The sequence below is a fragment of the Dreissena polymorpha genome, chromosome 2 (assembly GCF_020536995.1).
Source record: "Dreissena polymorpha isolate Duluth1 chromosome 2, UMN_Dpol_1.0, whole genome shotgun sequence".
Classification (NCBI taxonomy): Eukaryota; Metazoa; Mollusca; class Bivalvia; order Myida; family Dreissenidae; genus Dreissena; species Dreissena polymorpha.
The window spans coordinates 1,678,232-1,695,035 of record NC_068356.1 but is presented as its reverse complement, the minus strand read 5'-3'; the positions used below and the strand labels follow the sequence as shown (position 1 = coordinate 1,695,035).

The window sequence follows — 16,804 nt, the reverse complement described above, 5'->3', positions numbered from 1 at the left end:
GCAGGATCCAAACATTATCCTCAGTAAGTATATCCAGCATCCATTGTGATTTTGCCTGTCTTTGCTTACAGGAGACAGGATCCAAACATTATCCACAGTAAGTATATCCAGCATCCATTGTGATTTTGCCTGTCTTTGCTTACAGAAGGCAGGATCCAAACATTATCCTCAGTAAGTATATCCAGCATACATTGTGATTTTGCCTGTCTTTGCTTACAGAAGGCAGGATCCAAACATTATCCTCAGTAAGTATATCCAGCATCCATTGTGATTTTTCCTGTCTTTGCTTACAGGAGGCAGATCCAAACATTATCCTCAGTAAGTATATCCAGCATGCATTGTGATTTTGCCTGTCTTTGCTTACAGGAGGCAGGATCCAAACATTATCCTCAGTAAGTATATCCAGCATCCATTGTGATTTTGCTAGTCTTTGCTTACAGGAGGCAGGATCCAAACCCGACACACACACAGGGAAGATGACTGACTCAGCTGAATTTGTCAAGATGGCCGGCAAGAAGAATGTGGACCCCGACCTTGACCTTGAGAACCTTGATGACCTTCTGGCACAACTCACTGCCGCTGAGATTGATGAACTCAATGGTGATTTCGACCCTGATGTGAGAAATCATTTCTGTTGTTTCTGTGAAATATTTATCGCTAGTATTAGTAAAAAAAAATTGAATAGTTATTAAGTCAGGTAATTTTGGGGGATAACATATACAACTTTTTAAGCTGTATTTTAAATGATGAACATTTATGATGATTTATTACTATGCATAAATTAGCCTTTGTTGTCAGAATTAAAGGGACTTGTTAATAGATTTTGGCACGTATTGCAGTTTGTCATTAAATGCTTTAGATTGATACATCATTAAATGCTTTAGATTGATACATGTAAACATTGGAACTAATGAGCTCTGGTATAAAACACAAATTTAATTAAAGAAAGAAAAAAAAGTAATCCACAGCTGGGCTCAAACCACTGACCCCTGGCATAAAAGTCACTTGCTTAAACCACTTGGCCATCGGTGCTGATACAGATCCTGGTCTATTTTATACCTAATGCGTTTATAAGCAATCTTTGTAATGTCTTAAAATATAAAAATAACAACAGAACTTTCAAAATTATTCAATGGTTTCGCGTTTGTAACGCTTAGTAATTATCAGCTTTTTAAATCATCAAAAATGCATATTCAAGAGCATGGATAATGTTCAGTGTTTCTTTAATCTTGAAAAAAAAATATAACTTAACAAAAATAAATTTGCAAATCTGAAACTTTGTCTTTAATTTTATCAAATTATCAAAACGTGAAATGAACCCTCTGAATAATTTATTAAAAAATAATGACGCTTTTGTTATTTTGAAGCATTTAAAAACTAAGGGGATTGATAGTGAATACTAGTAATTTTTCTTATGTTCAAAGATGTTTGTAAGTTATAAATATCATATAATGTTTTCCCTTGTACAGAACTCGTTCCTGCCACCGTCTGAGCGCATGAAACCACAGACAACCAAGGACCCCACAGGGCCATTCAGCCGCAAGAAACTCCTTGCATTTCTAGAGAAGAAAGCAAAGGAAGAGAAGGACTGGGACATCACTCAGTACATCAAGAAAGCTCCAGGTAAGCTCTCTTTCTATCCACAATATACAGTCCACTCTCGTTATCTCGAAGTCGGCAGGAACAAGAAAAAATATCGAGATAACGAGAGTTCGAGATATCCGATTAGGCGTTTTCAAAGAAATATGAGACGAAAATTTACCTTGTTTTTAACATCTAAATACCAGCTAAGAGGTCTAACTAAAGCCGTCACCGTGGGGAGTAATACTCTCTACCTGATATATACGCGTTTTTACGAGGCATGATTAATTTTGCTATTTAAATGCTTAAAATGACGTTTTAAGTATAACATAATTGCATGCGGTTATAATATTTCTAAACTGTCGAGAAAACATCCGGTAATGTTGCTATTTAAAGTTATGATGCAATTGACGTCCAATCAAGACGAGGGATTTCCATCTGATCATGCGTAAATCACGTTCCGGAATACTGAACTGTACATGTACATATTGTCGTTTGAAATGCAAAGTTCAATCGATTATTAGTAAAAATATAACTCAATGCATTTTGGAATATTGTTTGTAAAAACAATAAGTTTTTCGGCCTTTTGGCAGGCTGTGTATCAATTGCAGTTAATTGATCTTAAAGTGACAGTGAAAGTGACAGACCTTACTCAAGTGTTAATGGCTAACGACATTACACACGTGTGATTATTGATGCAATTAACGGATCAATTTCCTACCGCACAGTATCGGGAGCAGCCGGGCGAAGCGGAACGGTGAAGTATCAAAGGAAAAATTTCTCACCTTTTGCTGACACTTGAACAGTTATTCGCACTTCGAGATAAACCACAGTAAATACATGTAAAATCGGGACTCGGGACAAAGTTTTATATCGAGATATCGAATATGACATAACGAAAATCGACATATGCGATGTTTATTTATATAGATAAAGAAGGAAAAAAGTTGGGACATTGAGCTTACTTCGACATATCGAGAATATCGAGATATCCGATGTCGAGATAACGAGAGTGGACTGTACGTACAGTGTGTCAAGAAAGCTCAAGTTTAGCTCATTCGGAATAAACATTAAACATAAAGGTTAAATTTGTCCATGAAACGGCTTTTGGGGACTGTAAACAGGAGAAGCAAACAGGAGGAGGGAACATAACCCTGCTATTTGTGTGATCTTTCCCTAAATCGTCGCCATGTCTTAAAGGTCAATGTCGCACATAAAGTTCAAAGGTTGAATTTGGTAATAAATTTGTTCGTCTTAATTTATCATGCAGTTTTCAAATAATTTACAACAAAAATGTTCTCTATGACATTGTGCAAAAAAGTTTGTCATCCCTTGGGCAGAGTTCAAGGTCACACTTAAGGTCAAAGGTCAAACATATGCATGGTTTAGCTTGATTTTTCAAATTAAATCGCTTAAGCATGTCTATCCATTTTCAGTTGTTTATTGTTTCTTTAGCTTGTACATAAATTGCCAAATTAGTAAATGCATGAAGATTTGTCTAGAAGAGTTGCAGAATGTTTTAAATTGAATTATGTTGTCTTAGTTTTATGTTGTTTTTTTTTTATAAATAAAGATGTAAAATAGCTGACTGGAATTAACTACATGTTTGTAAATGCTAATTGTGACTAGAGTTTGGGTATGTCTGTCTTAATAAAGAAAGGTGATTGTGTCAAATGGTTGACTGCGATATGTTTGTTATTAACTACCTCAGATCATTCCATCTCCTGTAATAACCATTTTTACCAGAGCATGGGTAGGTAGGGAATGTCAGGTTTTAATTTTGATAGCTTCATATTTAAGCACAGACTCAACGTCTGTCTTGCAAAAAAAAAACCTTTGAGTTATTAAACCTTTGCATGCTGGGAAATGTGTCGTCTGCTAAAATTTTGTCTGCTGAATTTCTAAAATTAGCATTTTCTTTGATTTGTTTTCAAAGAATACTATCAGAATAGCAAACAAATATTCTGTGGCATCTCATCTGGATCCAAACTGTTTGCAAAGGCCTTCAAAATTTGTTTCCAGCACTGAAAGAGTTAAGCTAATAGGAAGGACACTGTGTTAACATGTAATGTTGGTCATTGATATAACTAATTGTTAAAACTCATTAACTGTTTGTAGAATGAATGTTTGCCTTGAACCTACATGTATATTAAACGTCCATGTTTTAATTGTGTATATTTCCTGTCAGTATGACACTTTATTTAATTTAATTGGAAATTGAGATTATTTTGATATTTTGTTTTATTGCTACCCTATTAAAAGTTTAAAACTAAATAAATTAACAAGTACCTTGATTTTTTATTTACAATAACATCCTTATCACATTTATTCTTGAGTTTCTTATACTATAAATTATGTGGCTGGTGTTACCATAGTGGAACTCGTGACATATGTTACCCTTATTCCAAATGCAGGCATCTTCCATGCATCCCCCTGCTAATGAACACTCATCCCCACTCCTTCTAGTATGTATTTGTGTGAGCATTTGAGCATCTTGTGCCTGTGTGACTAACCCATGTGTCTTAACCCTGCCTGCCCAGTGGACTCAGCAGGGAGCCCGGCTGTTACAGTGAACCCCTGGAAGCCCAAGGAGGTGCCCAAGACCCAGGCAGAGAGGGACATGGACACGGAGTGGGACGAGATACTCCAGCAGGCAACTGAGGATGAGCTTGTGGACCTTGCAGGTACAGTGCTACCCCTGGCTCATAGTTTTCTTTAGCCCGATTTGCCTCGGAATTTCACAAATCTTGTTATTTTGGCTATTGAATGGGTTTTATAAAGAAATGTTGTATTTCTTAGCCAAATAAGTCAGTTTCTTGTCATTTAGTGAATGTCAAGAGTAAACCCTATAGGAATAGTGCTAGACCGGGGACTTGTAGGAAACCATGGTAGGCCTGGGCATTACCCGGTTGGGGAACCATGATAGGCGTGGTCCTTACCCTGTTTGGTAACCATGGTGGACTTGAGCCTAAGCCTAGTGGGGAACTTTAGTAGACCAAGGCCCTAGCCTAGTTGGGAACCTTGGTAGACCTTGGCCTTATTCTAGTGGGGAACCATGTCAGACTTGGGATTTACCTTGTTGGGAACATTGTTAGGCATGGGCTTTATTCATGTGTTGAACCATGGCAGACATGGGCCTTAACTGGGAGGGAAACCATTGAAGACTTGAGCCTAACACTAGAGGGAACCCTGGAAGACTTGGCCTTACCATAGTGGGCAACCATGGTAAGCAAGAGCTTTATCCCAGTGGGGAACCATGGAAGGGCTTGGTCTTACCCTAATGGGGAACCATGGTATGCCTGGGTCTTATCCTAGTTGGGAACCATGGTAGGCCTGGGGCCTTACTATATTTATACTTATTATGAACATTGAAAGGGATGTACGGGTGGGTCTTGCCATTTGTGGAAAGTGGAATATAGATGGAGGGAAAATTTAGGTTTTGTTTGCGCTTAATGTGAGATTGGAATATAGGGACAGTATTAGTCAGGCCAAGGTCTTGCTTCATGTGGAACTGAGAAATGGATTGATGTATAGTGTTAAACGTTGTACTTGTCAAAAACTGGGTTTCATTGTGAAAATTTAGTTTTTCTTTAAAACAATAATGTATAATAATGTGATCAGATCAAAAAAAGGCATGGTAGGGTTCAAAGAAGGCAGGGTAGGACCTTGGGGCTGCTGGGTGCTGTGCCCCTTCGTTTAGGCCTAGCAGGAGCAGTTTAACGTTTGTTTGTGTTAGTTGTAGCCGCTGGTATAAAGTTGAGACATTGACAGGTGTTGATACAGGGAAGTATGCGATCAGGAAGGGGTGGGTTCAGTTGTATAATAAAGAACTGATCTGAAAAATGTGACGGGTGTGTACAAACAATATAATGTACATTCTGATATAGATTAACATCCTGTTGATGATCTTATTTTTTTCTGTTATTTCAAACCAATTAAAAAAAGTTATTGACTATATCCTTAGTGTTCTGTGTTAATCTTATATAAGTACATGTATATGTTTGTCTTGGCATGTTTTGGTCACCATGGTTTCACGTTGCAGCTGTGCTGGGATTCCACGGTATGCTGAACCAGACTCAGTTCTACGCCTCAGAAAACAACGAGAGGCTCGAGGGGGGAGGCTTCTCAGGTCAGTGAAGTGCGGTGATGGGGAGTAAGGGGGGAGGCTTCTCAGGTCAGTGAAGCGCAGTGATGGAGAGTATTCAGTAGGCTGTGATAAAAATAGGATTACTGACAAACCAATATTAACCCTTTACCACTTAGATACGTATTTTGACGCATGTGTGGTTCTTTAGAAAGTTGACTTTAATTACTTACCTTTTTACTAAATTCAAGTTTTAAAGGCGTCATTTCCAACTCTTAGATACTGATGAGTAGCAAACAGCAGGCTGTTCCGGTTTTATGCTGGTTGCAAAAGCCATTTTCAATTTGCTTCTTATAGGGGAAAGGGACACTATTTTCTGTGGATTATCGCGGTTCCTCTTGACCACAAAATCTAATTTTCAATGAAGGTCCAAAGCCTTATATCAGCCAGTATAAAACAATCCAGGAATTTAAGATCAAACAAAAATGCCAGATTTTCATGAACTGTAACAATATGATGTCAAAGAAAATAAATGAGGCTAAAGTTATAAATGAGGCTGATACAACGTTAATCTTGAGACTTGATAGTTAGCACATATTTGTTGCTTTCATCAATGAATTCTAGCACTCCCGTGATCTTTTTATCAAATTAAATATTAAATATGGTCATTATACCAAAAATGGTAAGAAAGCAATATTTTTTCCAAGACCTCTGTTACTTTTTAACTGCAGACTTTATTACGGATAACTTAAACATTCATAACTGTGTGAGACAGTAATTGTTGTTTTTACTGCCCAGGTTGTCCATCACATGTTTGTACACTTTAGACAAAACTAATTATGTCATGGTCCTACATATACTTTACAGGAAGATTCAAAGATGGGGATAAATAATATCAGATTTAACCATAAAAGGGCCCTTGTACCTAATTTACTTACCAAGACATATTTGTGGATAATACAGGGATTTTATGGTGTCAAGTATGTAAATTATTTAAATCCTGATCATGAATGGGCAGGCTATGTTAATTTTTTCATTGCAAAGACAAGGTTGGTTCTAAAGCTGAGAAATAGTAACAAGCCTGAATTAAAACAAATGATGTATGCATTCCTTCATAATGTTTTCCTATTAAGGTTCACTGATATATATATACACTGTTTACTACTTTACTGTGATATTCATCTTGGATTTTCTTTCTTTTGAAGTATGGCTTTATAATCATATAAGCCATATACATGTATTAAATCACATATGTTAGCTGTATTGAAACACAACTATTGTGTGAGAAAGATAAAAGCTTTGTATCATGCAGAAATTTCAACTAAAAAAGACTTATTTGATGCAAGTGTGTTCCTTTTTAAAGCTTTCACTCCACATATTATATGCCTACGTGTCATTGTATGCAATTATCTTAGAAAGAACTTCACTTAAAAAAATGTTTTATTTTATAAAGCTTGTAATTGCTGAATTTTATTAAACATATATAAAGAAAAATTTGCTGGTCATTATACAAGTATGCAGAAATAAAGTTAGTCTGGTATTTGATCCCTGAAAATCTCAACCATGGAGTCATTTAACTGCTAGTTTTCGATATTTATTGAAATCATTGATTGTATGCCCTCTAAAAAAGTTTACCAAACGTAAGTTGGTACATGTGTCTGTATTATTGTGTTCAGGTGTTGCTAAGTCAGAGCCATTGAAGGCAGCTCCCATAGCTCCACCAAACACCACAGATGTGGAGGACAGCATCAAGCGTATCAACAGTAATGACTCCACTCTGAAACACCTCAACCTCAATAACATCAAGGTACAAAACACCTCAACCTCAATAACATCAAGTTATGAAACACCTCAACCTCAATAACATCAAGGTATGAAACACCTCAACCTCAATAACATCAAGGTATGAAATACCTCAACCTCAATAACATCAAGGTAGGAAACACCAACCTCAATAACATCAAGGTATGAAACACCTCAACCTCGATAACATCAAGGTATGAAACACCTCAACCTCGATAACATCAAGGTATGAAACACCTAAACCTTGATAACATCAAGGTATGAAACACCTCAACCTCGATAACATCAAGGTATGAAACACCTAAACCTCGATAACATCAAGGTATGAAACACCTCAACCTCGATAACATCAAGGTATGAAACACCTCAACCTCCATAACATCAAGGTATGAAACACCTCAACGTCAATTACATCAAGGTATGAAACACCTCAACCTCCATAACATCAAGGTATGAAACACCTCAACGTCAATTACATCAAGGTATGAAACATCTCAACCTCGATAACATCAAGGTACGAAACACCTCAACCTCGATAACATCAAGGTACGAAACACCTCAACCTCAATAACATCAAGGTAGGAAGCACCTCAACCTCAATAACATCAAGGTAAGAAACACCTCAACGTCAATTACATCAAGGAATGAAACACGTTAACCTTGATAACATCAAGGTAGGAAACACTTAAACCTTGATAACATCTAAGTATGAAACATCAACCTCCATAACATCAAGGTATGAAAGACCTCAGCCTCAATAACATCAAGGTAGGAAACACCTCATCCTCAATAACATCAAGGTATGAAACACCTCAACCTCAATAACATAAAGGTTAGTGGCTATGGTGTGTTTGCCTATCAGTGCAGTATATGTAACTGGGGAGTCTTAAACTCTTTCAGTGCTGAAACCGAATTTTAAAGGCCTTTGCAAACAGTTTGGATCCAGATGAGACGCCACAGAATGTGGCGTCTCATCTGGATCCAAACTGTTTGCTATTCTGAAAGTATTCTTTGAAAAAAAATCGAAGAAAATGCTAATTTTAAAAATTCTGCAGACAACATTTTAGCAGACAACAAATTTCCCAGCATGCAAAGGGTTAAAGATATTCTGTTTATAATCTTCAATGCTTGTTGATCAGCAAAACTGTCAACAGTAGAGCTGTCAAACATAAATAAATTTGATAGTATTACTTTATAAAATAACATTATTTTCAATGTAATAAACATATTAAGAATACTTTAATTAAGATAATCTTAAATATGTGTAACGAAGCCTTTTGATTGTAGCATTTGCTACTCTTTGTTTGACTGACCGATCGCCTGGCATATTTTTGCTGAAATGACTTTGCAACGTCAAGTTTTGTCATGCCATTGAAACAACTTTCTGGTTTTTAACACTCGTAATTTTGTACCATTATTTATAAAACTCGTCCTAGAAATGTTTTAGTAAGTTCATACAAGGCTTGCCTACTAACAAAATTCCTGAACTCATTAAATATGGTATGAAAAGACAACTTATATCAGAATCTATATTTCCAAACAATTATTAAAAAAAGTATTGACTGTGAATTAAATCAGAAACTTTGTTTTCTGTGTCCCATGATCTCTGATGATCCTTGTGATAAGGTCATGATGTTCATATCAATATATTGCACAATATTTTCAGAACATTTCGTTTGAGCGTCTCGAGGCAGTATGTGATGGGCTGAAGTCCAACACACAACTGGAGGTCCTAGAGATGGCCAGTGTTGCCATGACCGATAGAGTTGCCAAGGTGAGTAGCAAGGTAGAGCTTTAACCCTTTCCCACTCAAAAGCAAAGTAAAAATGGCAATGTGCAAACAGCATAAAACCAGAACAACCTGCGAGTAACTCACAGTTTGTTCAGGTTTTATGCTGTTTGCTGCTCATCAGTATATAAGGGTTGGTAATGAAGCCTTTATATTTTGAATGTAGTAAGAAAGGTGTTTAATAAAATTTAACTTTCTAAGGGACCACACATTCGTAAAAATACGTATCTGAGTGGTAAAGTGTTAAACCAACACTGAAAGTCCAACACACAACAGGTTAGCAGGACAAGTCTTGAGACATTTTTTTGTAATTCGCTTATTCCAAGAAGTACATAAATGTTTGATTATATTTTTAGCACAGGCATTCATTTACCAATAAAATGGTCAATTTTTTTTCCAGATTTGGAGAAGTGCAGTATCCTTCTATTTTGCTCTTTATCTTTGCCTAATAGATATCATGCCAGACAAGAATGGCGTGTGCAATATGTTTACCCATTTATGCCTAGTGGACTCCCCAATCCTTCTAAATTGGATCAAATTATTTCCAAAATTAGGAATATCTAGTATATGTATTTCTATATTTAGAATATTTCTTACAGAAATTCCTTTAAGCAAACAACACAGACCCTGATGAGACGCTGCATCATGCGGCATCTCATCTGGGTCTGCGCTGTTTGCCAAGGCCTTTTTTTCTAGACGCTAGGCATAAATGGGTTAACATGTGTTGTTTTGTTGATAACAGCGGCTGGCTGAGGCCCTGAAGGTTAACAAGTCCCTGCAGTCACTAAACATCGAGTCCAACTTTGTCACTGGGGACATCATTGTGGAAATACTCAAGTCTATAAATGTACACAAGACTGTCACAGAGTTTCGAGCTGCCAACCAAGTGAGATATACATGGTTTTTGCCCAATTACATGTGCAATAACTCTCGCCTTTGTATATTCAAATACTTTTTACTGTGATGATTTAAAATGCAGAGTTTGAGACAACTTAAATTTTATGTAAACTTGTCAATTGATTTCTTGATTCACTGAATCTCAAGAAATGATCTAATTAAAACTAATTGTTATTGTTACATAAATATTACATAATTAAATTAAATGATGTATTTTTCTTTAAAAATAAAATCCTTTGTTTTGTGACCATGCCATTTTGGGGATATTTAGTCAATTTTTATCCGTGCGGAATTTTTTTTCGGAGGGGATATAGTAATTGGTCCTGTCCGTCCGTCCGGCTGAAACTTTGTCTGGAGCATAACTCCAAATCTATTCAATGGATTTACTTTAAACTTAGAATATAAACAGATTGCAACTAGGAGAAGTGCAGTGACAAAGAACCATAACTCTATTTGCCTTACTTTTTGAATAATCTCCCCTTTGATATAACTTTAAAGTAATTTTTTGTCCGGAGCATAACTCTAAATATACTGAAGGGATTTTCTTGAAACTTAAACTATAAACAGATGGCAACTAGGAGAAGTGCAGTGACCAAGAACCACAATTCTATCTACCTTAGTTTTTGAATTATCTCCCCTTTTATATAATTTTAAAATAAATTTTTGTCCGGAGCTTAACTCTAAATCTACTGAAGGGATTTACTTGAAACTTGAAATACAAACAGATGGCAACTAGGAGAAGTGCAGTGACCAAGAACCACAACTCTATCTACCTTAGTTTTTGAATTATCTCCCCTTTGATATAACTTTAAAGTAATTTTTTGTCCGGAGCATAACTCTAAATATACTGAAGGGATTTTCTTGAAACTTAAACTATAAACAGATGGCAACTAGGAGAAGTGCAGTGACCAAGAACCACAATTCTATCTACCTTAGTTTTTGAATTATCTCCCCTTTTATATAATTTTAAAATAAATTTTTGTCCGGAGCTTAACTCTAAATCTACTGAAGGGATTTACTTGAAACTTGAAATACAAACAGATGGCAACTAGGAGAAGTGCAGTGACCAAGAACCACAACTCTATCTACCTTAGTTTTTGAATTATCTCCCCTTTTATATAATTTTAAAATAAATTTTTGTCCGGAGCATAACTCTAAATCTACTGAAGGGATTTACTTGAAATATAAACAGATGGCAATTAGGAGAAGTGCAGTGACCAAGAACCACAACTCTATCTACCTTAGTTTTTGAATTATCTCCCCTTTTATATAATTTTAAAATAAATTTTTGTCTGTAGCATAACTCTAAATCAACTGAAGGGATTTACTTGAAACTTGAAATATAAACAGATGGCAACTAGGAGAAGTGCAGTGACCAAAATCCATAACTCTGTCTACCTTAGTTTTTGAATTATCTCCCCTTTTATATAACTTTAAAGTAAATTTTGTCCGGAGCATAACTCTAAATATACAAAAGGGATTTACTTGAAACTTGAAATATAAACATATGGCAACTAGGAGAAGTGCAGTGACCAAGAACCATAACTCTATCTACCTTAGTTTTTGAATTATCTCCCCTTTTATATAATTTTAAAGTAATTTTTGTTCGTAGCATAACTCTAAATTTACTGAAGGGATTTTCTTGAAACTTGAAACTTAAACAGATGGCAATTAGGAGAAGTGCAGTGACTAAGAACCATAACTCTATCTACCCTAGTGTTTGAATTATATCCCTTTATTTAATTTCAAAGTAAATTTTTGTCCGGAGCATAATGAATTATCTCCCTTTATTTGTTTTTACAAATATTATTCTCTCTAAAACAAATGTTGTCATACACGCAAACACATTTCGGCAGGGATTTGTCACTACTGTGACAAGCTCTTGTAATCTTTATTATTGGATGGGTCAAATCTTGAATGTTTGAAATTTCTTTCAGACAAATATCACTTATTCCCCATCTCCTCGACAAAAAACATGACTCCATTGGGACTTAAAGAAAACTATTTCTGTGTAAATGACGCTGTGTTTCACATGTACTTCTACTAACAAAAAAATACCTAACTAATCAGACGAGTTCTTATTTCTGGTTGGGCAATATTAATCCAATGATTAACTCCTGCCACAACAATAGAAAGCGTAAAAGAGTTGCCAACTGAACAAAATAATGTTAACAAAAAAATTCTACTTTCTTTTGATTATTTCAATGAAGTTGTGTGTACAGTTTAATATTTGTTGAATTCGACTGCGCCGAATGTGTTTCACATGCACATATACTGCTGGTTGTGTTTGCAGAAGCCCGAGGCGCTAGGCAACAAGGTGGAGACCAAGATCATCCGATTGGTGCAGGAGAATGACAAGCTCATGAAGTTGGGGCTGGCCTTTGAGTTCTCTGAAACAAGGGTCAAGGTCACTGAGAAACTGCAGGACAACTACGACCAATGTGAGTCACCACATGATGCCTTTATGGCAATTACAATAATAGAAATTGAGAATGCTGTACAGGGTCAGAATCTAATATATTGGGTCATTGTTTTCCTCATTTGTTCATTATACAGAGGACATAAAGACACTCAAAATAAATAGGGGACAAGTAGCCCGCTGCTATTTTTAATTAGTTAGATAATTATGGTGACTGTCACATCGATGGTCCTTCCTCAAAAAGGACAGTCATAAAGTATACTTTATTCTTGGATATTCATTCTAACATTGCAAACATTGACACAACATATTCTGTTTTATAGGTGTCTTTACAGTTGCAAAACAATTTGTTACATCCATAGAATACAACTATGTTTTGAAAACCTTTCATTTAATTTCAGTTCGTAAAAAGAGAGTTGCAGATAAAGGTCAAGCTTAGAGAGGTTCTCTCCAACATAGACACTTTGACCATTATAAGGAATGGCTACATTTTACCAGGTTTTACTTGCGACATACTACATCCCTCCTGTATCCTGCCATATCTGTGTATCTACTGCCATGTGTGTGTATTGACTGCCGCGCGTGTGTGTGATGGAAGGGTTAGATCTGACCACTACTTTGACTGCACATGCATTATAGGCCATATGGACATACCCACAGGCCAATTCTTAGATATGTTTAACCCTTCACCACTTAGATACACATTTTGACGGTATCACACGCTTGAAGTCTCTAAGAAAATCAAATTAAATTGCAGACCTGTCCTTATAGATTTTACAGGGCTTCATTTAATTTCAAACCCTAAGATACTACTGAGCAGCAACCATCATAAAACCAGTAAAGGCTGCAAGGTACTCGAGTTTCTTTCAGGCTGTACTGGTTTTATGCTGGTGGTAAAGGCTGCAAGGTACTCGAGTTTCTTTCAGGCTGTACAGGTTTTATGCTGGTGGCATAAAGCCATTTTCAATTTGTTTTTGAGCAAGAAAGGGATAATCAGGCTTCAAATTTCTAAAAACCATAAAATTGGTTGGTCAAATGCAAGTTAAATTGAATTTATTTTGTTCAAATATTGTTTAAATTTACTGCATTAAGAGACGCTTCTTATTTTGCTACGATTTTGAGCCTACAACACTTCTTGATTAAAATTACGACTTGATTTGGAGTTTATGAATACACTGACTTGCTTTTAGCTATGGCTTTTGTTTGTTTTTATAATGATTCATACGCATGAAATGGGACATGATTTTTGGTTCCAAATAGAAGATGTGTTTTTTATACAGATTAATGTTGATATGTATTCAACAAAACTATTCCAATTTTTTAATGTTACTTCTAGATTTGTTACTAGTTTACTTTTTTTAAAGAGCTTTGCCTACATTTATTATAACATACAGTTCTGAACAGTTGTAATACAATCTTATAAGACAGAAATTTGAGATTTCAAACAAATCAGTATGTTATTAATTTTACAGATATTACTTGCTTTTTTAATTAAAGGTTTCTTTAAGTTACAATCTTGATTGAATTATTTTAATTGCAATCATAGAATATCTGATTTTTAAAAAAGGTTTTGTATACTTGTTAAAATGTTAGCCTATTTTGTTGATGTAAAGCTTTTTAGAAATGCTTAGTAATATTCATGTCAAATATTTTAGCAAAATCATGTATTCTTCATGGTTGATTCTACAGACGCGGCATATGCTATGTATTCAATTGATAGACATATATAATTTTATGAATTCATAACTATACATATTCTGTGATTTGTAGTGCAAATAGAAGAATAGTTCATGAAGTTCTGTACATGTATTGTGTGTTATACAGTTTCACTATATCGGTTAGTATTTTGTACATATATTTATTTATCCATTCTCATAGCGCTTTTGGGAATGCATTTGTATTATGTACATAGCCTTAGTCAGTTGTCCATGTATTGTTCAGGTTTTTTAGTCAGTGTACTCTTGCCGTGAATCATCTAGATATATGTAGGCATTTAGACTTGGCTTATATCACTTTTTGGATGTTTTCTGTACCCATCAAAATGAAATACACCTTTAAACAATACCTTATCCCCAGTTTTATCAATCAATACCTTTTATGTAACAATATTGTATAGGCCTGAGAGTTCGATGTTGCTGTCACTCACTGTGAGGCAGCTGGTGAATATAGAAGTGCAAAAGGCAATCTTATAAAATTTGAATGCACAACAATTAACGATTCCAATAAAAGGAAAAAAACACATTGTTACCAACAAATAATGCAGGTTATAAGAAATAAATAATTTTTTTACAATACTGAGAATTACTACTATTTTTAATATTTATACATATTGTTTTTAGTTGATCATTTACGATCTGTATCTAACTGTACAGTTTAGGAGATATGTTTTGATAAAAAAAAAATAGCTACAGTAATTATGGTAAAATAATACACACTGGGTCATCAGTGTTTCTTCAATCAGAGTCCATACTTCATTTGGGAATGTTCTCACATATATACATAGTCAATGGGACTGTTAATTTCCATTACCAATCATGTACCAAATATTGTAATTTTGTCTGTATCTACAGGACTACACATAGCCAGTAGAGAGACATTGCTTTACGCAGCCCAATTTGTGTGTTTGATGTGTAACCCCTGATTTGGATGTGCAAATTGCTTGCTTTTCAACTTGGCAATATTTATTAATTTATGTTTTGAATAATGTGTACAAAAGCTTGAATATTTAAGTTCCAAGCGAATTTTACAATAGGTTTGTTTGACTTCTGTTAAAGTGTCACAACAGTCTGAACTGTACAAGGTTCAGGGTTTACTCAGCCATTTGCCAAATTAGCCAATGGCTACAAATTGACCTATTTGGCTGAAGAATATTCAATTTGGCTATAAGTTTTTCTTCATTAAAACTTAAAAATAGCCCAAAGTAGCAGATTTTTGCCATAGAAAGGGATTTGGCTAAAGAAATTTTTGATCCAGGGGAAGCCCTGAAGGTTATGTTCAGGACACAAGTTATCTCTTGAGACTTTGCCTTGTCAGAGGGACGTAATGCTGGTCTTGTCATATGTGTACCTTATGGTTTAAGACTACTTTGTTAGGAAGATTTTTAAATTAAACTATTAGACAATGTTGTGTTTTGTTATCGTCAGTTGTGCTAAGGCATAGTTAAGTTTTATATTATTTATTAATTGAGAAGGGAATATGTAACACTTTCATCGCAATCCTTAGGGGTATTAAGTCACTCCAGAGTACTTTTAACTGGGTAGAACCAGAATTCCATGTAAGATTAGTTCTTAACCCTTTGCATGCTGGAAAATTTGTCGTCTGCTAAAATGACGTCTGCTGAATTTCTAAAATTAGCATTTTCTTCGATTTTTTTCAAAGAATACTATCAGAATAGCAAACAGTTTGGATCCTGATGAGACCCCACGTTTTGTGGCGTCTCATCTGGATACAAACTGTTTGCAAAGGCCTTCAAAATTCGGTTCCCGCACTGAAAGTGTTCACTCCCAGAGTAGGGACCTTGCTATGAATTGTGGGCACCTTAATCCACTTCGCTACTGCACCCATGTAATAGTGGACAGGAATTTTAGTTTTTATAAACATTGCCTTTACTAATTTTGAATGACTGATTAATCAATTTGTCCAGGTTTTTGACAATACTAACTTGCATTTTACAGATTCTAACTTGAATTGATCCTCGTTAAGAGGGGGTACACTGGAATCACCATGGATAGCTTGTCCATTGGTCTGTGTTTCTTTAGACACAAACTTTTCTTAGTCTGTAGTGTTGTTGTGCTTCTTTAAATATAAATCATAATTAATTTTTAATGACAATTTTTTAAGCTCACCTGATTGCTTTGTGACCGGTCTTTGTCCGTCGTCCGTCCGTCCGTTAACATTTGTTTGTAAACACTAGAGGCCATATTTATTGTCCGATCTTCATGAAACTTGTTCAGAAGCTTCGTCCCAATGAAATCTCAGTCGAGTTGAAAACTGGGTTGTGCCGGGTCAAAAACTAGGTCACTAGGTCAAAAAAAAGAAAAAACTTGTAAACACTGTAGAAGTCACATTTAATGCCCAATCTTCATGTAACTTTGTCTATATGTCTGTCTTAATGATATGTTGGTCGAGTTTAAAAGTGGTTCCGGTCCATTGAAAAACATGGTCGCCAGTGCGCGGGGCAGTTTTCCTTATATGGCTATAGAGAAACCTTGTGAACACTCTAGAAGTCAAA

At 35.4% G+C, this 16,804-nt stretch overlaps 1 protein-coding gene across 6 annotated transcripts in view; it reads left to right on the top strand.

Annotated features, from left to right (window-relative positions):
• LOC127865598 (tropomodulin-like) overlaps positions 1-15,338 on the top strand; it is a 28,481-nt gene extending 13,143 nt beyond the window's left edge. For 4 of the 6 annotated variants that reach the window (XM_052405459.1, XM_052405460.1, XM_052405458.1 and 1 more), the window contains 9 exons: positions 441-617; positions 1,470-1,623; positions 4,122-4,265; positions 5,624-5,710; positions 7,342-7,472; positions 9,135-9,242; positions 10,000-10,143; positions 12,448-12,595; positions 12,975-15,338. In XM_052405459.1, the coding sequence (XP_052261419.1) occupies positions 477-617; positions 1,470-1,623; positions 4,122-4,265; positions 5,624-5,710; positions 7,342-7,472; positions 9,135-9,242; positions 10,000-10,143; positions 12,448-12,595; positions 12,975-13,012 (1,095 nt within the window). In that variant the 5' untranslated portion in view covers positions 441-476 and the 3' untranslated portion in view covers positions 13,013-15,338. Of the gene's footprint in view, positions 1-293; positions 319-440; positions 618-1,469; positions 1,624-4,121; positions 4,266-5,623; positions 5,711-7,341; positions 7,473-9,134; positions 9,243-9,999; positions 10,144-12,447; positions 12,596-12,974 lie in introns of all 6 variants that reach the window. The other 2 variants (XM_052405462.1, XM_052405463.1) reach the window with 2 other exon arrangements.
• Positions 15,339-16,804: the final 1,466 nt, after the last annotated feature.